The 22809-nt window shown below is 42.2% G+C and overlaps 1 protein-coding gene across 4 annotated transcripts in view; it reads left to right on the top strand.

Moving 5' to 3' along the window:
- LOC143815513 (uncharacterized) overlaps positions 1-14637 on the top strand; it is a 781879-nt gene extending 767242 nt beyond the window's left edge. For all 4 annotated transcript variants that reach the window (XM_077294772.1, XM_077294774.1, XM_077294771.1 and 1 more), the window contains one exon: positions 12852-14637. In XM_077294772.1, the coding sequence (XP_077150887.1) occupies positions 12852-13016 (165 nt within the window). In that variant the 3' untranslated portion in view covers positions 13017-14637. The remainder of the gene's footprint in view (positions 1-12851) is intronic.
- Positions 14638-22809: the final 8172 nt, after the last annotated feature.

Raw genomic sequence — 22809 nt, 5'->3', positions numbered from 1 at the left:
GCTTTGATGACTGCTTTGTACACTCTTGGCATTCTCTTGATGAGCTTCAAGAGGTAGTCACCGGGAATGGTTTTCACTTCACAAGTGTGCCCTGTCAGGTTTAATAAGTGAGAATTCCAGCCTTATAAATGGTGTTGGGACCATCAGTTGTGTTGTGCAGAATCTGGTGGATACACAGCTGATAGACTGTTAGAATTTGTATTATGTCAAGAAAAAAGCAGCTAAGTAAAGAAAAACGAGTGGCCATCATTACTTTAAGAAATGAACGTCAGTCAGTCCGAAAAATTGGGAAAACTTTGAAAGTGTCCCCAAGTGCAGTGGCAAAAACAATCAAGCACTACAAAGAAACTGGCTCACATGAGGACCGTCCCAGGAAAGGAAGACCAAGAGTCACCTCTGCTTCTGAGGATAAGTTTATCCGAGTCACCAGCCTCAGAAATCGCAGGTTAACAGCAGCTCAGATTAGAGACCAGGTCAATGCTATACAGAGATCTAGCAGCAGACACATCTCTACAACAACTGTTAAGAGGAGACTTTGTGCAGCAGGCCTTCATAGTAAAATAGCTGCTAGGAAACCACTGCTAAGGACAAGCAACAAGCAGAAGAGACTTGTTTGGGCTAAAGAACACAAGGAATGGACATTAGACCAGTGGAAATCTGTGCTTTGGTCTGATAAGTCCAAATTTGAGATCTTTGTTTCCAACCACCGTGTCTTTGTGCGATGCAGAAAAGGTGAACGGATGGACTCTACATGCCTGGTTCCCACCATGAAGCATGGAGGAGGAGGTGTGAGGGTGTGGGGGTGCTTTGCTGGTGACACTGTTGGGGATTTATTCAAAATTGAAGGCATACTGAACTAGTATGGCTACCACAGCATCTTGCAGCAGCATGCTATTCTATCCGGTTTGCGTTTAGTTGGACCATCATTTATTTTTCAACAGGACAATTACCTCAAAAACACCTCCAGGCTGTGTAAGGGCTATTGGACCAAGAAAGAGAGTAATGGGGTGCTGCGCCAGATGACCTGGCCTCCACAGTCACCAGACCTGAACCCAATCGAGATGGTTTGGGGTGAGCTGGACAGCAGAGTGAAGGCAAAAGGGCCAACAAGTGCTAAGCATCTCTGGGAACTCCTTCAAGATTGTTGGAAGACCATTCCTGGTGACTACCTCTTGAAGCTCATCAAGAGAATGCCAAGAGTGTGCAAAGCAGTCATCAAAGCAAAAGGTGGCTACTTTGAAGAACCTAGAATATAAGACATAATTTCAGTTGTTTTACACTTTTTTGTTAAGTATATACCGTATATACTCAAGTATAAGCCGACCCGAGTATAAGCCGACCCCCCTAATTTTGCCACAAAAAACTGGGAAAACTTATTGACTCGAGTATAAGCCTAGGGTGGAAAATACAGCAGCTACCGGTGAATTTCAAAAATAAAAATAGATGCTCCATACCGTTCATTATTGCCCCAAAGGAGGTTCCATATAAAGCTGTGCCATATATAATGCTCCATACCGTTGATTATTGCCCCATAGATGCTCCATATAAAGCTGTGCCATATATAATGCTCTGCACCATTCATTATGGCCCCATAGATGCTCCATATAGAATGCTCTGCACCGTTCATTATGGCCCCATAGATGCTCCTTATAAAGCTGTGCCATATATAATGCTCTGCACCGTTCATTATGGCCCCATAGATGCCCCATATACAATGCTCTGCACTGTTCATTATGGCCCCATAGATGCTCCTTATAAAGCAGTGCCATGCTCTGCACTGTTCGGTATGGCCCCATAGATGCTCCTTATAAAGCAGTGCCTTATATGCTCTGCACTGTTCATTATGGCCCCATAGATACTCCTTATAAAGCAGTGCCATATATGCTCTGCACTGTTCATTGTTGCCCCATAGATGTGCCATATAAATCTGTGCCATCTATAATGCTCTGCACCGTTGCCCCATAGATGTGCCATATACGGTATATCTGTGCCATATATAATGCTCTGCATCGTTGCCCCATAGATGTGCCATATAAATTTGTGCCATATATAGTGCTCTGCACCGTTGCCCCATAGATGTGCCATATAAATCTGTGCCATGTATATAATGCTCTGCACCGTTGCCTCATAGATGTGCCATATAAATCTGTGCCATATATAGTGCTCTGCACCGTTGCCCCATAGATGTGCCATATAAATCTGTGCCATATATATAATGCTCTGCACCGTTGCCCCATAGATGTGCCATATAAATCTGTGCCATATATAGTGCTCTGCACCGTTGCCCCATAGATGTGCCATATAAATCTGTGCCATATATAGTGCTCTGCACCGTTGCCCCATAGATGTGCCATATAAATCTGTGCCATATATATAATGCTCTGCACCGTTGCCCCATAGATGTGCCATATAAATCTGTGCCATATAGAATGCTCTGCATCGTTGCCCCATAGATGTGCCATATAAATCTGTGCCATATAGAATGCTCTGCACCGTTGCCCCATAGATGTGCCATATAAATCTGTGCCATATATAATGCTTTGCACCGTTGCCCCATAGATGTGCCATATAAATCTGTGCCATATATAATGCTCTGCACCGCTGCCCCATAGAGGTGACATATAAATCTGTGCCATATATAGTGCTCTGCACCGTTGCCCCATAGATGTGCCATATAAATCTGTGCCATATATAATGCTCTGCACCGTTGCCCCATAGATGTGCCATATAAATATGTGCCATATATAATGCTCTGCACCGTTGCCCCATAGATGTGCCATATAAATCTGTGCCATATATAATGCTCTGCACCGTTGCCCCATAGATGTGCCATATAAATCTGTGCCATATATAATGCTCTGCACCGTTGCCCCATAGATGTGCCATATAAATATGTGCCATATATAATGCTCTGCACCGTTGCCCCATAGATGTGCCATATAAATCTGTGCCATATATAGTGCTCTGCACCGTTGCCCCATAGATGTGCCATATAAATCTGTGCCATATATAATGCTCTGCACCTTTGCCCCATAGATGCTCCACATAAAGCTGTGCCTTATATATAGTGCTCTGCACCGTTGCCCCATACAGTAGATGCTCCACATAAATCTGTGCCATATATAACTCTGCTGCTGCAATAAAAAAAAAAAAAACACATACTCACCTCTCTTGCTTGCAGCTCCCCAGCGTCCCGTCCCGGCGTCTCTCTGCACTGACTGATCAGGCAGAGGGCAGTGCGCACACTATATGCGTCATCGCGCCCTCTGACCTGCACAGTCAGAACAAGAGGACGCGAAGACAGAGCGGCGCCCAGCGGGTGGATCGTGGACAGGTGAATATAAAATACTCACCTAGTCCCGGCGCTCCTGGCGCTCCCCCTGCCTGTCACACTGTCTTCGGGTGCCGCAGCTCTTCCCCTGTTCAGCGGTCACCGGCACCGCTGATTAGAGAAATTAATTATGCGGCTCCGCCCCTATGGGAGTGGAGTCCATAATCATTTCTCTAATGAGCGGTCCCACGTGACCGCTGAACAGGGGAAGAGCTGCGGCACCCGAAGACAGTGTGACAGGCAGGGGGAGCGTCAGGAGCGCCGGGACTAGGTGAGTATGCGACACGCTCTCTCCCCCTCACCCGCCGACCGTGACTCGAGTATAAGCCGAGAGGGGCACTTTCAGCCCAAAAATTTGGGCTGAAAATCTCGGCTTATACTCGAGTATATACGGTAATTCCACATGTGTTAATTCATAGTTTTGATGCCTTCAGTGTGAATGTACAATTTTCATAGTCATGAAAATACAGAAAAATCTTTAAATGGGTAGGTGTGTCCAAACTTTTGGTCTATAATGTATATATATATATATATATATATATATATATATATATATATATATATATACACATACACAATACTGTGCAAAAGTTTGAGACAGGTGTGGAAAAATGCTGCAAAGTAAGAATGCTTAAAGAAAAATAGAGGTGGTAATAGTTTTTTTTTACAATTATGCATAAACCTAAATGAGTACACCCCAGCAGATTTATTCGGAAACATTCAGTTTAATTTCAGAATCAACATTTTCTATTGTACACTATTCTACAAAATAATCTTACAAGTTAGGGCTATTGATTGCAGACAAGATTTGTTATTTTGCACACCCAAAAAAGTAATTTTCTTAACAAATTTATTTAAGACCATGTTGCAAAAAGTAGTACACCCGAAGTAAAGTCTTAGTAGCAAAGCTAAAGTTTAGACTACAAAATTCTAATTGACTAGAATTCAACCACAGGTAAGTCTAATTATTCATTACACAGGTGTACAGCAGACCGTTGATTATAAAAAAGGACGTTACTTAACAAAGAAAACCCCTTCTCATTTTATGCTGTCAGCAATGGCACGACATGGAAGAGAAATGTAATAAGACATGAGAAAGAAAATGTATTTTTTACACAAAAAAAGTGATACAAAAATTTAACAAAGATGGAACTGCAGCCATCTCATAGAGAGCTCAAGCCTACCATGGAAGTTAACACCTTAAACAGGAGCATCTTCTGGAGAGAAGGGTTGAAGAAAATCGATATGCAAATTCACTGCAGCTATCTAAAGAAGTAGAAAGCCAAACTGTAGTGAGTGTTTTCAGTGACATAATATGGCGTGCACTGCAAAGGAATGAATGGGTGTTTGTCCGGAAAGAAGCCTCTACTAAAGCCCATGCGCAAAAAACCCAATTTCAATTCACCAGGGACCATGCTGAAAAATCTTAAGAATACTGTAACTCTATACTTTGGAGTAATGAAGCCAATATATATATTTTCGAAACTGATGGATTCAAAACTGCATGGCTTTGCAAAGAAGAGGGGTACAAAGAAAAATGCATGGTGCCTACAGCAAAACATGTTGGTGGCATTGTCCTTATGTGGGGCCGCATGAGTGCTCCTGGAGTCATGGAAATACGTTTCATTATTGGTATCATGAATTCACAGATTTTCTGCTCTAAATTGAAATAGAAGATGCCATCATCACCTTGGTAGACATGCAGTTTTCCAACATGACAATGATCCAAAAACACATCTAAGGCCAATGTTCCAATTTTGAAGAACAGCAGGGTGAAAGTGATTCAGTGGCTAAGTGTGCTCCAGATCTGAATCTAATTAAACTCCCACAGGAAAATCTGAAGAGAGAAGTTGAGCATCACTCTCCATCCAGCTTCCATGCTCTAAAAGAGGTCGTTCTTGAAGAATTGGAAAAGATATATGTAGCAATATGTAACCAACTTGTTCATTCCATGCCTACAAGACTTGATGCTGATTTAAAAATGAATCGAAAATATACAAAATACTAGATTTAGTAGTTTTTGATGTGCGATGTATTCATTTTTGCATAAACTAATTTGAGCAAAACTGAAGATTCTGTTATGAAAGATATATATATATATATATATATATATATATATATATATATATATATATATATATATATATATATACGGTTGTGCTCAAAAGTTTACATACCCCTGCAGAATTTTTGCTTTCTTGGCCATTTTTCAGAGAATATGAATGATAACACCAAAACTTTTTCTCCAGTCATGGTTAGTGGTTGGGTGAGGCCATTTATTGTTAAACTACTGAGTTTTCTCTTTTTAAATCATAATCACAACGCAAAACATCCAAATGACCCTGATCAAACATTCACATGCACTGGTAATTTTGACCTGATAACGTGCACAGAAGTTGACACAAATGGGTTTGAATGGCTACTATAGGTAACATCCTCACCTGTGACCTGTTTGCTTGTAATCAGTGTGTGTGCATAAAAGCTGAGTGAGTTTCTGGGATCCAGACAGACTCTTGCATCTTTCATCCAGCCACTGATGTTTCTGGATTGTGAGTCATGGGGAAAACAAACAAATTGTCAACAGATCTATGGGAAAAAGTAGTTAAACTGTATAAAACAGGAAAGTGATGCAAAAAGATATCCAAGGAATTGATAATTCCAGTCAGCAGCATTCAACATGAAAGGTTTAGCAAAAATAATATAAACTTTTATTAGGCATAAGTGACAGACATTAACAGGTAATACAGTGAGGACAAGACAGCAGCTAAAAAAAAGGATGTGAAGGGAGTTTTAAAAACTGTATCACTTCATGAAGAAGACACAAGTATTTCCTAGCAAGTATCTGCACATACATGTAGAAATAATAAATGCTGGTGTGAGAAGCAGATGTCAATCAGTAGGGTCAGTTAAGTTGAATAGCAGTATGGGCAGCAAACTGGAAGTATGACTGCCTGGAAAAAGACTCCTTTTGGGCAAAGCATTTGAAATAGATGCTGCATTACAATGCGACTGCTAAGGGTTAAATGGCAGAATCCCAGCATGACTGTCTTGGGGCAAAGAAATTTGTTTAGACAGATGTTAAGCAGTATAAGATAACATTACCTTGAGACATGTCGTGACTAATGTGCAGGAGTGCCGGTGGAACATGCAGGAGTCTCGATCCGCTTTTCACTGCCTTGGCTTCGTCAGTATGGCTAGCCCCCAGTAGTCCCCCACACTTTATGGATGGCCCCCAGTTGTCCAATAGTCCCCCACTCTGCATGGATAGCCCCTAGTATTCCCCTCACATTGTACTATGGCCACCAGTAGTCCCCAAACACTGTATGGATGGCCCCCAGTATTCTCATACTGTATGGATGGCCCCAAGTAGTTGCTGCACACTGTATAATGGCCTCCAGTTTCTCCCCCACAGTATTATGGCACTCAGTATTCCCCTCACACTGTATTATGGCCCCCATTATCCCCCACACTATATGGATGGCCTACAGTATTCTCACCACACTGTATGATGGCCCCCAGTATTTATCCCACACTGTATGGATAGCCACCAGAAATCCAGTAATCCACTCACACTGTTTGGATGGCCACTAGCAGTCCCCCCCAGACTGTATGGATGGCCTCCAGTAGTGCCCCCACACTGTATAGATGGTCCCCCTTAGTGCCCGCACACTGTAGACATGACCCACAATAGTCCACTATCCCCCCACACTGTATGTTGTCTCTCAATATCCCCACACACTGTATGATGGCCCAAGTATCTCCCACACTGTATGGATTGCCCTCAGTATTCTCCTCACACAGTATGGATGGCCCCCAGAAGTCCAGTAGTCCCCTACAATGTATGGATAGCCACCAGTAGTCCAGTAGCCACCAACCCTGTGTGGATGTCCACCAGTAGTCTATTAGCCACCCACACTGTGTGTATGACCTCCAGCAGTCCACCCAAACTGTATGGATGGCCCCCCGGAAGTCCCCCCACACTGTATGGATTGCTCCCATTAGTCCAGTAGCCCCCACACTGAATAAATGGCCCCAACAGCACCCCACACTATATGGATGGCCCCCAGTAATCACCCAATGAGCACTATTAAAATAAAATTTAAAAAATCTTATACTCACCTATCAATGGATCCTGAGGAGTCTGCATGCAGACATGACCAAGACGTGGGTGGACCAACATGGTGATGTCACTGCGCCACGGTTCACAGAGCCCCATCTGTGCTTGTACCTACTTTTCTGTAGACCACAGGCTACCTGCGGTCTACAGCATGCCGGGTCAGCATTAGGGCAGGCAGACCAGGCAGCTGCTTAGGACCCCAGCTTCTCCAGGGGCCCCCAGCCAGTGGCCGCTATGGGACCTGTGAGTAAGAGGGGCCCGGCACCACCCCCTCCCCCGCATTCAAGTTATCGGCATCATACATGCAGCGTGGCTGAGGATGGACACTAACATGGGTAAGAATATTTACAATACATATTGCCCCTGAGTGCTGTAGGTAGGGAGTCTCCTATGAAAGGTCACTGACCGAAGAACAGGGAGAAATCTCCAGGATATTATAATATTACCTCCCTCCATGACACTTAGGATTCGGTCATTCCTATATCTTCTATGCACTAGGCATTTTAGTAGGATCTGATACCTTGATTGGGGATATTACTGATGATTATGTATTACTTATACCCATAGTTTTTGTCTTATCTGTAGCAATCTTACATCTTGGCATCTGTGGCCTTATTTGAATAGCTCTGTTTGTATATGAATAATCTAATGACTGTTGTTTTTACTTATTTGTTTAATTAAAGAATACAATTTTATTCTAAAAAATACTTTTCTTTCTTATTTTGTAGTGGTGTATATGCTCCATATTCTGGTGGTTTACTGTTGTTTGGGAGCTCCGCAGGGTAGTACCCACATGCATACAGGTTGCTTTAATCCCGAATTTCTATGATGGTATCTATATTTGAGATCTTGTTATTTACACTATACGTTGGTAGAAAGCTTTCAATCAGTGGTGGGGGTGGGATATACGGAGCAGGAGGACTGCATGGCATGACATAGCTAGTCCTCTAGTGATAATCTCCTGCTGATAAAACACTAATTTTATTGAAACAGCAAAGCACAGACCAGTAAGTGACACGTCCCTGGAATCAGACTCTCTGCCCCTACATCATACTGCTCTTGGATAGCAAAAACCTGCTGACAAATTCCCTTTAACCCCTTAGCTCCATGCGCCGTACTAGTACTGCGCTGCGGGCACTGCATTTGTGCCAGCCGCAGTACTAGTACGGCGCACCGATCACCGCGGTCTCGCGCTGAGCGCCGCGGTGAACGGGTGTGGGTGTCAGCTGTATATGACAGCTGACACCCCGCAGCAATGCCCACGATCGGCGCTAGTGCCGATCGCGGGCATTTAACCCCTCTGATGCCGCTGTCAGTAGTGACAGCGGCATAGAGGGGGATCGCGCAGGGACGGGGCTCCCTGCACTCTCCCACCGGAACAATGCGATGCGATCGCGTTGCTCTGGTGATCCAGAAGGAGTCCCCGGATCCAAGATGGCCGCGTGACTCCTTCCGGGTCATGAAGTGAAAAAAACCTCCTGCACTGCCTGTCAGCTCACTGATCTGACACAGTGCTATGCACAGTGTCAGATCAGCGATCTGATCTAATATAGTGATGTCCCACCCTGGGACAATGATAGAAAGTAAAAAAAAAACTAAAAAATCCCCAAATAAAGGAAAAAAAAATCCTAATAAATCCATTTATTACGTCTGTAACGACCCGCTCTATAAAACTATCCCACTAGTTAACCCCTTCAGTGAACACCGCAAAAAAAAAAAAAAAAAACAAGGAAAAAAAACGCTTAATTATCATACAGGCAAACAAAAAGTGGAATAACACGCGATCAAAAAGACGGATATAAATAAACATGGTACCGCTGAAAACGTCATCTTGTCCCGCAAAAAAAATAGCCGCCATACAGCGTCATGAGCAGAAAAATAAAAAAGTTATAGCTCTCAGAATAAAGCGATGCAAAAACAATTATTTTTTTATATAAAATAGTTTTTATTGTGTAAAAGTGCCAAAACATAAAAAAATTATATAAATGAGGTATTGCTGTAATCATACTGACCTGAAGAATAAAGCTGCTTTATCAATTTTACCACACATGGAAAGGTATAAACGCCCCCCCCTAAAAGAATTTCAGGAATTGCTGGTTTTTGTTCATTCCGCCTCTCAAAAATCGGAATAAAAAGCGATCAAAAAATGTCATATGCCCGAAAATGGTACCAATAAAAAAGTCAACTCGTCGCGCAAAAAACAAGATCTCACATGACTCTGTGGGCCAAAATATGGATAAATTATAGCTCTCAAAATGTGGTGATGCAAAAACTATTGCAATAAAAAGCATCTTTTAGTGTGTGACGGCTGCCAATCATAAAAATCCGCCAAAAAAACGCTATAAAATTCAAACCCCCTTCATCACCCCCTTAGTTAGGGAAAAATAATAAAACTAAAAAAAATGTATTTATTTCCATTTTCCCATTAGGGTTAGGGTTGGGGTTAGGGCTAGGGTTAGGGCTGGGGTTAGGGTTGGGGTTAGGGTTTCAGTTAGAATTGGGGTGTTTCCACTGTTTAGGCACATCAGGGGCTCTCCAAACGCGACATGGCGTCCGATCTCAATTCCAGCCAATTCTACATTGAAAAACTAAAACAGTTCTCCTTCCCTTCCGAGTTCTCCCGTGCGCCCAAACAGTGGTTCCCCCCCACATATGGGGTGTCGGCGTTCTCAGGACAAATTGGACAACAACTTTTGGGGTCCAATTTGTCCTGTTACCCTTGGGGAAATAAAAATTTGGGGGCTAAAATATCATTTTTGTGGAAAAAAAAATATTTTTTATTTTCACGGCTCTGCGTTATAAACTGTAGTGAAACACTTGTTGGTTCAAAGTTCTCACAACACATCTAGATAAGTTCCTTGGGGGGTCTATTTTCCAATATGGGGTCACTTGTGGGGGACTTCTACTGTTTAGGTACATCAGGGGCTCTGCAAATGCAACATGACGCCTGCAGACCAATCCATTAAAGTCTGCATTCCAAATGGCGCTCCTTCACTTCCGAGCTCTCCCGTGCGCCCAAACAGTGATCCTCCCCCACATATGGGGTATCAGCGTACTCAGGACAAATTGGACAACAACTTTTGTGGTCCAATTTCTCCTGTTACCCTTGGGAAAAAAAATTGTGGGCTAAAACATAATTTTGTGGAAAGAAAAAATGATTTTTTAATTTTCACGGCGCTACATTCTAAACTTCTAGTGAAAGAATTGGGGGTTAAAAGTGCTCAACACACATTTAGATAAGTTCCTTAGGGGGTCTACTTTCCAAAATAGGGTCACTTGTGGGGGGTTTCAACTGTTTAGGCACGTCAGGGGCTCTCTAAACGCGACATGGGTTCCGATCTCAATTCCAGCCAATTTTGCATTGAAAAGTGAAACGGCGCTCCTTCCCTTCCGAGCTCTGCCATGCGCTCAAACAGTGGTTTATCCCCATATATGAAGTATCATTGTACTCAGGATAAATTGTACAACAACTTTTGGGGTCCAATTTATACTGTTACCCTTGGGAAAATAAAAAATTTGGGGCGAAAAGATCATTTTTTGGTAAAAAAAAATGATTTTTTTTTTTTTTACGGCTCTACATTATAAACTTCTGTGAAGCACTTGGAGGGTCAAAGTGCTCACCACACATCTAGATTAGTTCATTAGGCTACTTTCACACTAGCGTTAACTGCAATACGTCGCAAATGCGTCGTTTTTGCGAAACGCCGCATCCAGCAAAAGTTTTTGCTGGATACGTTGTTTCGTCATAGAGTAACATTAGCGACGCATTTGCGACGCATTTGCGACGCATTTCCAAACGGTGAATGCGTTTGGCGGCGTTTGGGCGTATGGTAGCGGTCCGTCGGGAAAAAAAAACGCTACATGTAACGTTTTTTGCTCCCGACGGTCCGCTTTTTCCGACCGCGCATGCGCAGTCGGAACTCCGCCCCCACCTCCCCGCACTTCCCCGCACATCACAATGGGGCAGCGGATGCGTGGGAAATATGCATCCGCTGCCCCCGTTGTGCGGCGGAGAACACACTAGCGTCGGGAACGTCGGCCCGACGCGCAGCGACGGGTTGTTCCCGACGCTAGTGTGAAAGTAGCCTTAGAGGGTCTACTTTCCAAAATGGTGTCACTTGTGGGGGTTTCCACTGTTTAGGCACATCAGGGGCTCTCCAAACGTGACATGGTGTCCGATCTCAATTCCAGCAAATTTTGCATTGAAAAGTCAAATGGCGCTCCTTCCCTTCCGAGCTCTGCCATGTGCCCAAACAATGGTTTACCCCAATATATGGGGTATCGGCGTACTCAGGACAAATTGTACAACAACTTTTGTGGTCCAATTTCTCCTGTTACCCTTGGTAAAATAACACAAATCGAATCTGAAGTAAAAATTTTGTGAAAAAAAGTTAAATGTTCAATTTTTTTTAAACATTCCAAAAATTACTGTGAAGCACCTGAAGGGTTAATAAACTTTTTGAATGTGGTTTTGAGTACCTTCAGGGGTGCACTTTTTAGAATGGTGTCACTTTTGGGCATTTTCTGTCATATAGACCCCTCAAAGTCACTTCAAGTGTGAGGTGGTCCCTAAAATAAATGGTTTTGCAAATTTTGTTGCAAAATGAGAAATCGCTGGTCAACTTTTAACCCTTATAACTCCCTAACCAAAAAAAATTATGTTTCCAAAATTGTGCTAATGTAAAGCAGACATGTGGGAAATGTTGTTTATTAACTATATTATGTGATATAACTCTCTAATTTAAGGGCATAAAAACTAAAAATTTGAAAAATTGCTAAATTTTCACAATTTTCAACAAATTTCCGTTTTTTTCACAAATAAATGCAAGTCATATCGAAGAAGTTTTACCACTATCATAAAGTACAATATGTCACGAGAAAACAATCTCAGAATCACCAGGATCCGTTGAAGCGTTTCAGAGTTATGAGCTCATAAAGTGACAGTGGTCAGAATTGTAAAAATTGGCCCTGTCACTTAGGTGAAAACAGGCTTCGGGGTGAAGGGGTTAATAAAAGGTAAATGACAAGGTTGCAATTTTATAAGGACTTCTCAATTTTACTCATTTAAGAAGATGGGACCGTGAAGATGACATGTAGGTTACTGATATTGTAGAAATGATGCAATGTGGAAAGGTTTCACACTTACCTGCAAATAAAATCAGGCAAGTGCTATGTACTGTATATAAGAGTTTACAGTGAAGCTGAAGTGTTAATGCAGAAAATAGATGTGTAGGGATTATTTTCTCTAGCAATAATCAGCAGCAAAATAATGTAATATCCTTTGTATGAATGTGTTATCATACTGTTTATAATGTCGTGTTTCCAGCTGCATTATGTGCACTGCAGTAACGCTCACATATGCGAATATACAACTCTGATTTATAACATGTTTTATTTTTCCAGGTGGCTTTCCAATCTAGACTCAGTGACCGCACAAAGATCACAGAGTATCATCCGACCAGTGTGAGATACATGACTCAGATAGATGAAGAGGATTCAGATTCCGGCGATGATACCACAGTATTATTCTCGATGCCATCTATGACGTTAAGGGCTAAAGGACCCTGAAGATTTGTTGTATTGCGCCACATAGGAAGCTAGAAGACTGCACCAATCTGCAATGACTGCGCTGTCTGGAGGAAAAAGACAACCTTGGGCTGCCTGATTAAGGAGCTGTCATCCTTCATTATTAATAGTACATAGTTAATATTTAATGCTGTAGAATCGGAGCTCCTGACTGCAGCACAGCCACCAGACATGCGGGGTCATACCAACTGCAAATCTCAAGACAGGAAATATAGAGGTTTTACAAGTGCCGCCTGATAATGCAGAGACGTGCCCAGTGCAGGCATATGTCTGTATCCAAATTAAGATGACAAAGCCAGGGGATCTGGCAGCGTTACGCCTTGTGTCATGCAGTGACTTTAATATTTCAGTATTTAACTTGTCACTGTTTTACATACATTTTTTCATTAGAAGTGGGCAGGCCCCTTATATGAGTCTATAATAACATATACTTTAGATAAGGCATGCGAGATGCTCGGTAGGAATTTAATTGTTATTGCAATAATTACCTTTCGTAAGCCACCATTCACTATAATCCTATATTGATGCTCATTGTTTCTCACAGTGAAGAGCGGGTTCATGTGTCCTGGATTTATTTCTGGGGCATTCACATGTGGCAATAGTGCGCCGTGCCATCAGCCGTGTTCCACTGCATTCTGGCTGCATGGTTTAAAAGTGTAAAATGTGTTCATTCTTATTTCACTTATTAAAGCCACAAAAAGTGGTGGAAAATATGTGGCTTTGTCACGTATTTTGATTTACCCTGGCACACTCCTGCCATGTATGACTACACCACAATGATGATGAACTCCAAGTATTCCTCAAGTCCACCTTTTCTTGATTCATGAGAAGTCCAATGTTTCTAGCAACCGTTGTTAACGGGAACCTGTCATGTTGAAAATGTGATCTGATCTGCAGGCGGAATGTTGCAGAGCAGGAGGAGCTGATCTGATTTTTATGGGAAAAGTATCATTAAAACTTGCTTTTTATTCATTGAAATCCCTGGTGTTTATATGCATATGAATGCAGTGGGTGTTTCTATTCAGTAATTGACTGTCTTTCCTTTAAGATTATGCATGCAAAGATAGCTGGCAATCACTGAGTAGGACCGCCCACTGGACTCTTGGACTCTAATGCTTATAAACACCAAGGATTTAAATTAATCAAATACAAGTCATACTGAACCTTTTCCAACAAACCTATATGTGATTCTGCTCAGCTTCTCCTCATCTATACCATGAAGTGCACAGATCAGACTGCATACATGTGACAGGTTCCCTTTAAAGCTGCTCTGCCAGCACACAATGACTGCCAGATAAGGGTTGAGATAGATGGAAAGCAAGCAGGTGGGAAGGTGTATATAAATGATTGACCCCGCCATCATGTACCGAGCACCTGTACTTGGTTTGAGCAGTCATTCAGTGCTGACAGTCCCTGTAAGTACCTTCCAGTCCTTTGCTTCTGCAACCTTTATAAAACCCCAAGCATGCCCTCCCAGCCTCAAATGGTATGCCTGTGTTATATTAACTCTAGATCCAGTTACATCTGTATGCTCTCTGTCTACTTTCAATATATACTTTTTTTTCCAGAAATATTTTGATGAAATAAAATAATAAGAATATTGTGTTCTGCATTCGTTATCAGAATTCATTTTGTCAAATTTGACCCTTGTAAACATTTTACACCCCTAAATAGGAACAAAGAAAATAAAGGTAGCCAGATCTTCCTAAACCCAGCGGAGAGGAGAAAATGATCTTTTATTCATTTACCTCCTATATGCTAAATAGTCGGTAAGTGTCCTCTGGGCATTCTTTTATCTCCGAAGTGTCCTGTGTGATCACCGGTAAATCCTCCCCTCCTCTCTTGATTGACTTCTTCATTCAGCGCCTTTTTTTATATAGTGATAAAGAGTGGAGGGATTTTGAGGGGGTTGTCCTAATAAAGGACTGTTCAGAGATGAAAGAACGCCCAGAGCTCACTGACTGAATAAAATACCATGTTCCCTGGTGTGGCTGATTCATGGTTGCAAACATGAAGTTGTTGGAATTACTTTCCCCAACACCTATTTTGGGATATTAACAGTATAAGGGGTCAAATCTGCTGACAGACAACCTTCAAAGATAACGCATGTGACGTGATCCCTGGCCAATCTACAGAAGCACTTGCCTCTCAAGGTCTCTGAAAGACAAGCAGATTGTTTGATCCAGTTATTCATAGGCAAACCACATCATCAGCAATAAAGATTTTTGGGAAGACTGTTCATTTGCATATCTGCTTCTCAGTGAAGATTCTACACTGCATTGCACAGATTGTTTTATCTGATATCATCAGTTAAAAGCCTCCTTCCAAAATTTATGCTATACAATCTGAAATGTGAGGAGCATCGGATCAGACAATATGATTGGCACCACAGCATCACAGAAGCCCATTGCCTTCCTGTGTAGAGGAGGTAGCTTAAAAGAACACCAAACCCAAAAATGACTATTTGATTAAGCAAGAAATATAGTTGCCCTCACTGTCTACAGCATTTTCTGTGTGATCCTAAAACATTCACTCTTGAAGAAAATCTACAGAGAAATGAATCTTCTGTTGACGATATCTATCCATGGCACTTGGTTGACTAACGCCTAGGGGGCAGGACAGACCGGGCACATCAAGGAGACTTCTACCTCAGCTTGTTCATTTACAGCCAAACAGTATAGTGGGGATCAGAGGGGGATCCTTACAGCTGATTTCATCACAGGTCACTCAGGGGTTAGGAGCATGCCAGCTGAGTTACATAGCCAGGATCTTTCTGTAGAGCAGCGACTGGAGCGAGCTCTGATTGCTGCCGTTAACAATTTAATGCGATTTTGGAAAGTCAATAAGTTACAATGGCATCTGTGACCCTGCTATAGTAATAATCTTAGAACTCCTGGGAAGATCTTCCCACAAAAAGGACTCACTCATATGGTTATGTCGACAGGAAATAAATGTTATGGTTTTTAGAATAATTGTAGGAAAAAAAAGTGCAGAAACAAAAAATGTCTGGGTCCTTAAAGGAAATCTGTTAGCAGGTTTTTGCTATTTAATCTGAGAACTTGATTGGAATTCTCTCTGAAGCAGTGTGCTTCTGTGAAGGAGGAACAATGAAGTAAGGGAAAGAAGCTGCACACATGCGTGAAGTATGTATAGCGCTAGCGATGATGCCAGCACTTGTAAGCCATGTTATCACACGCACAGGGACGTGATAACATACTAAGTGGGCCGACTAGTCTGGGGCTCCAACGCCTCCTCAATTAGTCAAGGCCCTCATTTACATATCATAAACGGACTTTAGAAATACCTTCTCTAAAGATCTGTTTGTGTGTAATAAAGTGACGTTTAGGAAGGAATTTTTACAGCTGCCGGTGATTTTTGGGGTACAGAGGACCTGACAGGTTCCCCTTAAGCAACATTCTCTGCAGTCCTGTAGAAATTGTCAGCATTCTCAACTGTCCCTAATTTACCTATCTTGGGTCAATTTAATATAACATCAATTAAAGAGGGTGTCTACCACTTGAATACATTTTATACAGGCAGGAATCTTTTTAAAATACTAAATGGAGGCATATACACCCTTCCGCACCCCTTGGGATCCAGTGCAGGCAACTCTGAAAATTTGTTCTGGTTCAAGAAGCAATATCTGCCCTGCTTGGAAGGTACCAGGAATATTCCAGGCTATGATTGACTGCAGCAGTTAGGTGACTGGAAGAGTGCATCTGTGGCGTCCTGTGTCTGTGTCGCCACAAAATGGTCAAATATGTACTATTTTATATGTATATTGTAAATGATGGGAGTTATGCTTTCTCTGCTGGGGACAACTGAACACACAATCTACCCTATTCCCTTACTCTGGCTGAAGCTTAGAGCTTTTCAGAGGTACCCTAACTGGGAGTGGAGGGGCATGGTTAGTCTGTGAGGAGACAGTGTGTGAAAAGAAAATGGAGAATGTTCATGGAGGAGAGACATGTGCTCGCTCCAGGGACAGTGCTGAGAAGGATCAGGGCATCAGCCCCTAGGCCATCCAGGCTTCCAGAGTCGGGTGGTAAGCTAAGATGCTGTGTGGTTTTCATAACCAGTAGTGAAGTGCTTTTCCCAGGAGCTCCATAGCAAAAGAGAGTCAGTGAGGGATTGTGCAAGAACAAACATGTGCTTCACATAGGATTCACGCTGCCGGGGAAGATAACACAGTGAGTACGTGGCTGTACTGGAAAATTCAGACTCCAGGAAACCTTTGTCCTAGAAGGGATTAGAGCAGCAGGGAGTTCATGCTGAATCAGCAGAGCGAGAAAATTCCCATCATGCAGAGCAGACTGCATACCTCGTGAGAGTTGTATTCCATCCTCTGAAACTGCATCTGGACTTTCCCTGTCTCCTGCCTTATTACTCTGCACCATCTACTTCACTATCCCTGGGGGTCAGCCTTAGTTGGAGGGGGTTAAACACCTGCACTGCCATCATCACCTACCCCCCAGAGATCATCTGCAGTGCCGGCCATCTTACAACCGAACACTCCAACTGGCGTCACAAATTCTTTTTAATTTGTTTTCCTTTTTATATTTTTATTTTTAATCCCTATTTCACTGTTCTCGGAGCACAGGCACTGGGCACGGCTGCCATCCCCGTGACCCCCTGAATCCAACGCTGCCCAGCGACCTGAGTACCCCATTCACGTCCTCCTTTAGTCAGTGCAATGGTCCTGGTAACTACCGTGCAGAGCAGACAATGCTTCTGGAGTTGGCTCAGACTTCCGGACCTGGCAGCATTGGATCCGAACTAGCGCTGAAGAGGAACTATGACTCAGTTTATTTTAAGCCCATTCATGCCTAGAAATATGTATTTAAGTGTAGGACAGCCACTTTTGAATATATATTTGGAGTGGTAGGAGAAAAAAATACTCAGACAATATCAACACTAGGAGAATACGGTACCTTTTACTGATTTACTGTCCCCTGTTTTGTATATGGCAAGCTTTACTTTCTCCAAAATGACAATGGAGCATATTTGTGTGGGCTGTTTCCAGTCTTATGGTAACGGCACATATTTGCTTACCTTACATCTGTCAGCAGGATTTTACCCCTTAAACTACTTAGTTGTGCATTTATCTCTTTCAAAGATATGTCCAGTAATACTTTTAAATGGTCAGTCCATTACTCCATTGCTGAAAAATCAGCGTTTGATTTGCAATTGAGGCTATGGTAGATCTGAAGCCTCTGACACTTCTGCTTTGCCCAGCAACACCTCCTCCTGCTTGACTGCATCAGTCAAGCAGGATGATGTGGTTTTACCTGGAGAATAGAGTTGGAAAGACAGAGGTTTCAGATCTACCATAGCTCTCCAGCCTCATTAAATTTCAATTCAAACGGTGATTATTCCTCTGTAATGGAGGAAAGAACTGGCCATAGAAACATATAGCTGGACGTGTCTTTGAAAAAGCTAGATGCGCATATGTACAGGCCCATTTCTTCGGTTTTGCTTTGTACTCTGTAAATGTAGGAGTGTAGCTCCCCCTTTTTGAGCAGTACATCTTGTCTATACAGTAATGTTCAAAATAATAGCAGTCCAATATGACTAACCAGATTAATCACTGTTTTTGGTATAAATTATATTACAAACAATTTCCCAGTTGTTGCAGTAGATTCTAAGGAAACCAACAGACTCCGCATTCATGATCTGCAGGTTTTTGAGTCTGTGTATTAGAGTAATTAATTGAAAGGGGGTGTGTTCTAAATAATAGCAGTGTGGAGATCAATTAGTGAGATCAATCATTCTATGAAGAAACATCTGTGAATCAGGTGGCCCTTATTTAAGGGTGAAGCCAGGACATGTTATACATGTATTTATCCTTGAAAGCCTGAGAAATATAGGTCGTTAGAAACATTGTTCAGAAGAACAGCGTACTTTGATTAAAAAGTTGATTGGAGAGGGTAACACTTATAATGCAGTGCAGACAATGATCGGCTGTTCAGCTAAAATGATCACCAATGCTTTAAAATGGAAAACCAAACCAGAGAAACATGGAAGGAAACAAAAGACTACCATTGAAATGGATGGAAGAATAACCAGAATGGCAAAGGCTCAGCCAATGATCAGCTCCAGGTTGATCGAAGTCCATGCAAAGTCCCACTGTTCAAAAAAGGACATGCACTGAACCGCATACAATTTGCCAAAGAACACATTAACTGGCCTAAAGAGAAGTAGAGAAACATTTTGTGGACTGATTAAAGTAAAATTGTTCTTTTTGGGTCCAAGGGCCACAGACAGTTCGCCAGACGATCCCCAAACTCTGCATTCAAGCCACAGTCAACTCTGAAGACAGTGAAGCATGGTGGTGCAAGCATCATGATATGGGCATGTTTCTCTTACTATGGTGCCGGACTTATTTATGGCATACCAGGGATCATGGACCTGATTACGTATAGTAAAATATTTAAATATGTCATCTTGCCTTACGCTGAAGAGGATATTCCCCTAAAATGGGTGTTGAATCTTGGTTCCAGTCCAACAAAATTGAGGTTATGGAGTGACCTGCCCAATCTCCGGACTTTAATCACATAGAATACTTGTGGGGTGACACTAAAAATGCCCTTTCTGAGGCAAAACCAACAAATGCCAAAAAACTGGGATGTAGTCAAAACATCCGGGGTTGGAACAACAGTCGACAGGTGCCAGAAGTTGGTTGACTCTATGCAACATAGATGTGAAGCAGTTCTAAAAAACTGTGGATATACAGCTAAATATTATGTTAGTGATTCACGGGAATGCTAAATCCACAAAAATAAGTACTTATTGTGAGTTTGTAAAGACAAATGTAGACACTGCTATTCTTTTGAAGAGCCCAACATTCATTTTTTGTTATTTTCTGTAAAGTATTTAAAATTAGATACATTTCTCTACATGTTTTGATTTAGAAAACAGTGTGCAATGTTCCCAATGCATGGAAATAACAACTAGTATAAAGATTTTGTGATTAACGTATGTTTTTGAACACACTGCTATTATTTTAAACACTACTGTAGAGCTTTCCACGGGCAGGTGTGATTTGGTCAGGTCTGGGTCTTGCTTTGCCCCTCTCTAGTTTGAGGCCTGCTGACGTATAAGGCGGTGAAATACTAGAGTTGGGGACTATTCTGATTGGAGATACCTTGTCACGGTACTATATCTTTTAAGTTTTTTTTGGAGCAAAGTAGTAAGTACCCGATGTTATTTACATTTGCTATTAGTATTTACTTACTTACAGCAGGGTATGTACGCATTTTTTTTTCTCCCTAAGATTTGTCTTTTAATGGCCACAGTGTGAATGTGCACCTACACATGGCACTTATACCAACATATGTGCCAGCCCATTTCTTTGGATGACTTTTTTGTTTGCTGTAGTCTTTCTACTGAGAGATATACAGTACATATGTACATATGTTGCTGGAATTGCATCATGTAAAAAAGCAATTTTTCTGCTCCCGATTGTCTGGCTAAATAATTACAATCTCGTATTTCTTCATTAGTGAAGATCGAAAGTAATTCATAATTCACAACCGCCGTGGCACTCTCCATTTTCTTAATTTGAGACAGGTGTGCCTGGTTTATTCTTCTAAGAAATTTAGTTTCATCAGTTCAATTGCATTTGTTTCGTCATTTAGATGAACTCCTTGCTTTATATATAAGTTAGGCAAAGCCATGAAAAAAGAGGATTTACTGTGAAGACAGGTAATGTTTTCATATGGTATTTTAAAATCTAGCCGCGGACATTTTCTACAATTGATCCTGATTTCAGCACTAAATCTCCTGGCATAAGCATACCTGCAACGTACTTCAGCAAGAGCATATGATGAACAGCTGCCTGGATCCTCAGATGCCGCTCGTCTCACAAAACAAATTTAACATCTGACGAGGTGAAATCTGCCAATCAGTTCTAGGCATTAAATTGCTGGTTGATATTGTTAAAGTTGGAGACATGGCTCCCTGCAGCACATCTACCAGCATGAGCCCATTAGTCTTCCAGATGACATAACTGGCGATGTGAGTGACGTTATGTTTGTTTTAAGGTTTTTGACGTTTGCATAGCTTGTGAATCTATAATTCTGAATCTATCAAAAGAACTCCCTATCCCTATAATCCTTTCAATATCCCGTTCTACAGTCATGGAATTACCGTGTTGGCAGAGGATGTAACAGATAAGGCTTCTTTCACACTAGCGTTGGGCTCGGCCCGTCGCAGTGCATCGGGCCGACGTTACCGACGTTAGCAGTGAATGCGCCGCACAACGGGGGCAGCGGATGCATTTTTCCAGCGCATCCGCTGCCCCATTGTGAAGTGCGGGGAGGTGGGGGCGGAGTTCCGGCCGCGCATGCGCGGTCGGAAAAAGCGGACCGTCGGCAGCAAAAAACGTTACATGTAACGTTTTTTGCTCCCGGCGGACCGCCACAACACGGCGCAACCGTCTCACGACGGTTGCAACATGTGTCAATGCGTCGCAATGTGTCGCTAATATTAGTCTATGGGGCAAAAACGCATCCTGCAGACAACTTTGCAGGATGCGTTTTTTCCCCTAAACGACGCATTGCGACGTATTGAAAAAACGCCAGTGTGAAAGTAGCCTAAGTATCAATTGCTTTATTTTATAGCATCCCCTGTGACCACTAGAGGTAAGCTTACTGGAGACAGATAAGGGTCTCATTCCATTTTTTACACATATGTGTTTTATTCGTGGTGGAACACCTACTGTTATGACCCCAATGGCGAGGGTCTCAGAGGAACGTGGAAGTCTGCAGAATACAAAAATGCAGCTCATAGGGCAGTGGTAACTGGGTTGACCATATATCTACTCCTAACGCCAACACTAGAAGTAGCCGGGGATCATTCCTACGTTGATTCTAGATGACACGCGCCAGCCGGAGAATCTAGCTACCCCTAGTAGAGGAAAACAAAGACCTTTCTTGCCTCCAGAGAAGGCGACCCCAAAGCTGGATAGAAGCCCCCCACAAATAATGACGGTGAGGTAAGAGGAAATGACAAACACAGAAATGAACCAGGTTTAGCACAGAGAGGCCCGCTTACTGATAGCAGAATAAAGAAAGGTAACTTATATGGTCAACAAAAACCCTATCAAAATCCACACTGGAAATTCAAGAACCCCCGAACCGTCTAACGGTCCGGGGGGAGAACACCAGCCCCCTAAAGCTTCCAGCAAAGGTCAGGATATAGATTTGGAACAAGCTGGACAAAAATACAAAACCAAAACAAATAGCAAAAAGCAAAAGGCAGACTTAGCTGATATAACTGGAACCAGGATCAGTAGACAAGAGCACAGCAGACTAGCTCTGATAACTACGTTGCCAGGCATTGAACTGAAGGTCCAGGGAGCTTATATAGCAACACCCCTAACTAACGACCCAGGTGCGGATAAAAGGAATGACAGAAAAACCAGAGTCAAAAAACTAGTAACCACTAGAGGGAGCAAAAAGCAAATTCACAACAACCTACCCATTATAATCTATGGAGCTGTTTACATGCACATTTTTTTGTGGACCATGTCGGTTTTGAGCCACATAATAAATTAAAATTTCCCAGACAAGTCTGTTGGTCTGTGAAAATCACGGACAGCAGATAGATAGCATCAGTTTACTATCCAAGTGCTGTCGGTTAATAACATTGCAATGTATAGGAGAAGCCTTGCAATTTATTTATTTTTTCATGCATGAAAATCACTGATGGTAAAAATTGACACATGGACCAAATATTGATAAACAATAATTTGTGTTTTTCTGCAAAAGATAAA

The sequence above is a fragment of the Ranitomeya variabilis genome, chromosome 3 (genome assembly GCF_051348905.1).
Source record: "Ranitomeya variabilis isolate aRanVar5 chromosome 3, aRanVar5.hap1, whole genome shotgun sequence".
In the NCBI taxonomy this organism is placed as follows: Eukaryota; Metazoa; Chordata; class Amphibia; order Anura; family Dendrobatidae; genus Ranitomeya; species Ranitomeya variabilis.
The sequence above is the reverse complement of the archived record's forward strand: the minus strand, read 5'-3'. Positions and strand labels throughout refer to the sequence as shown.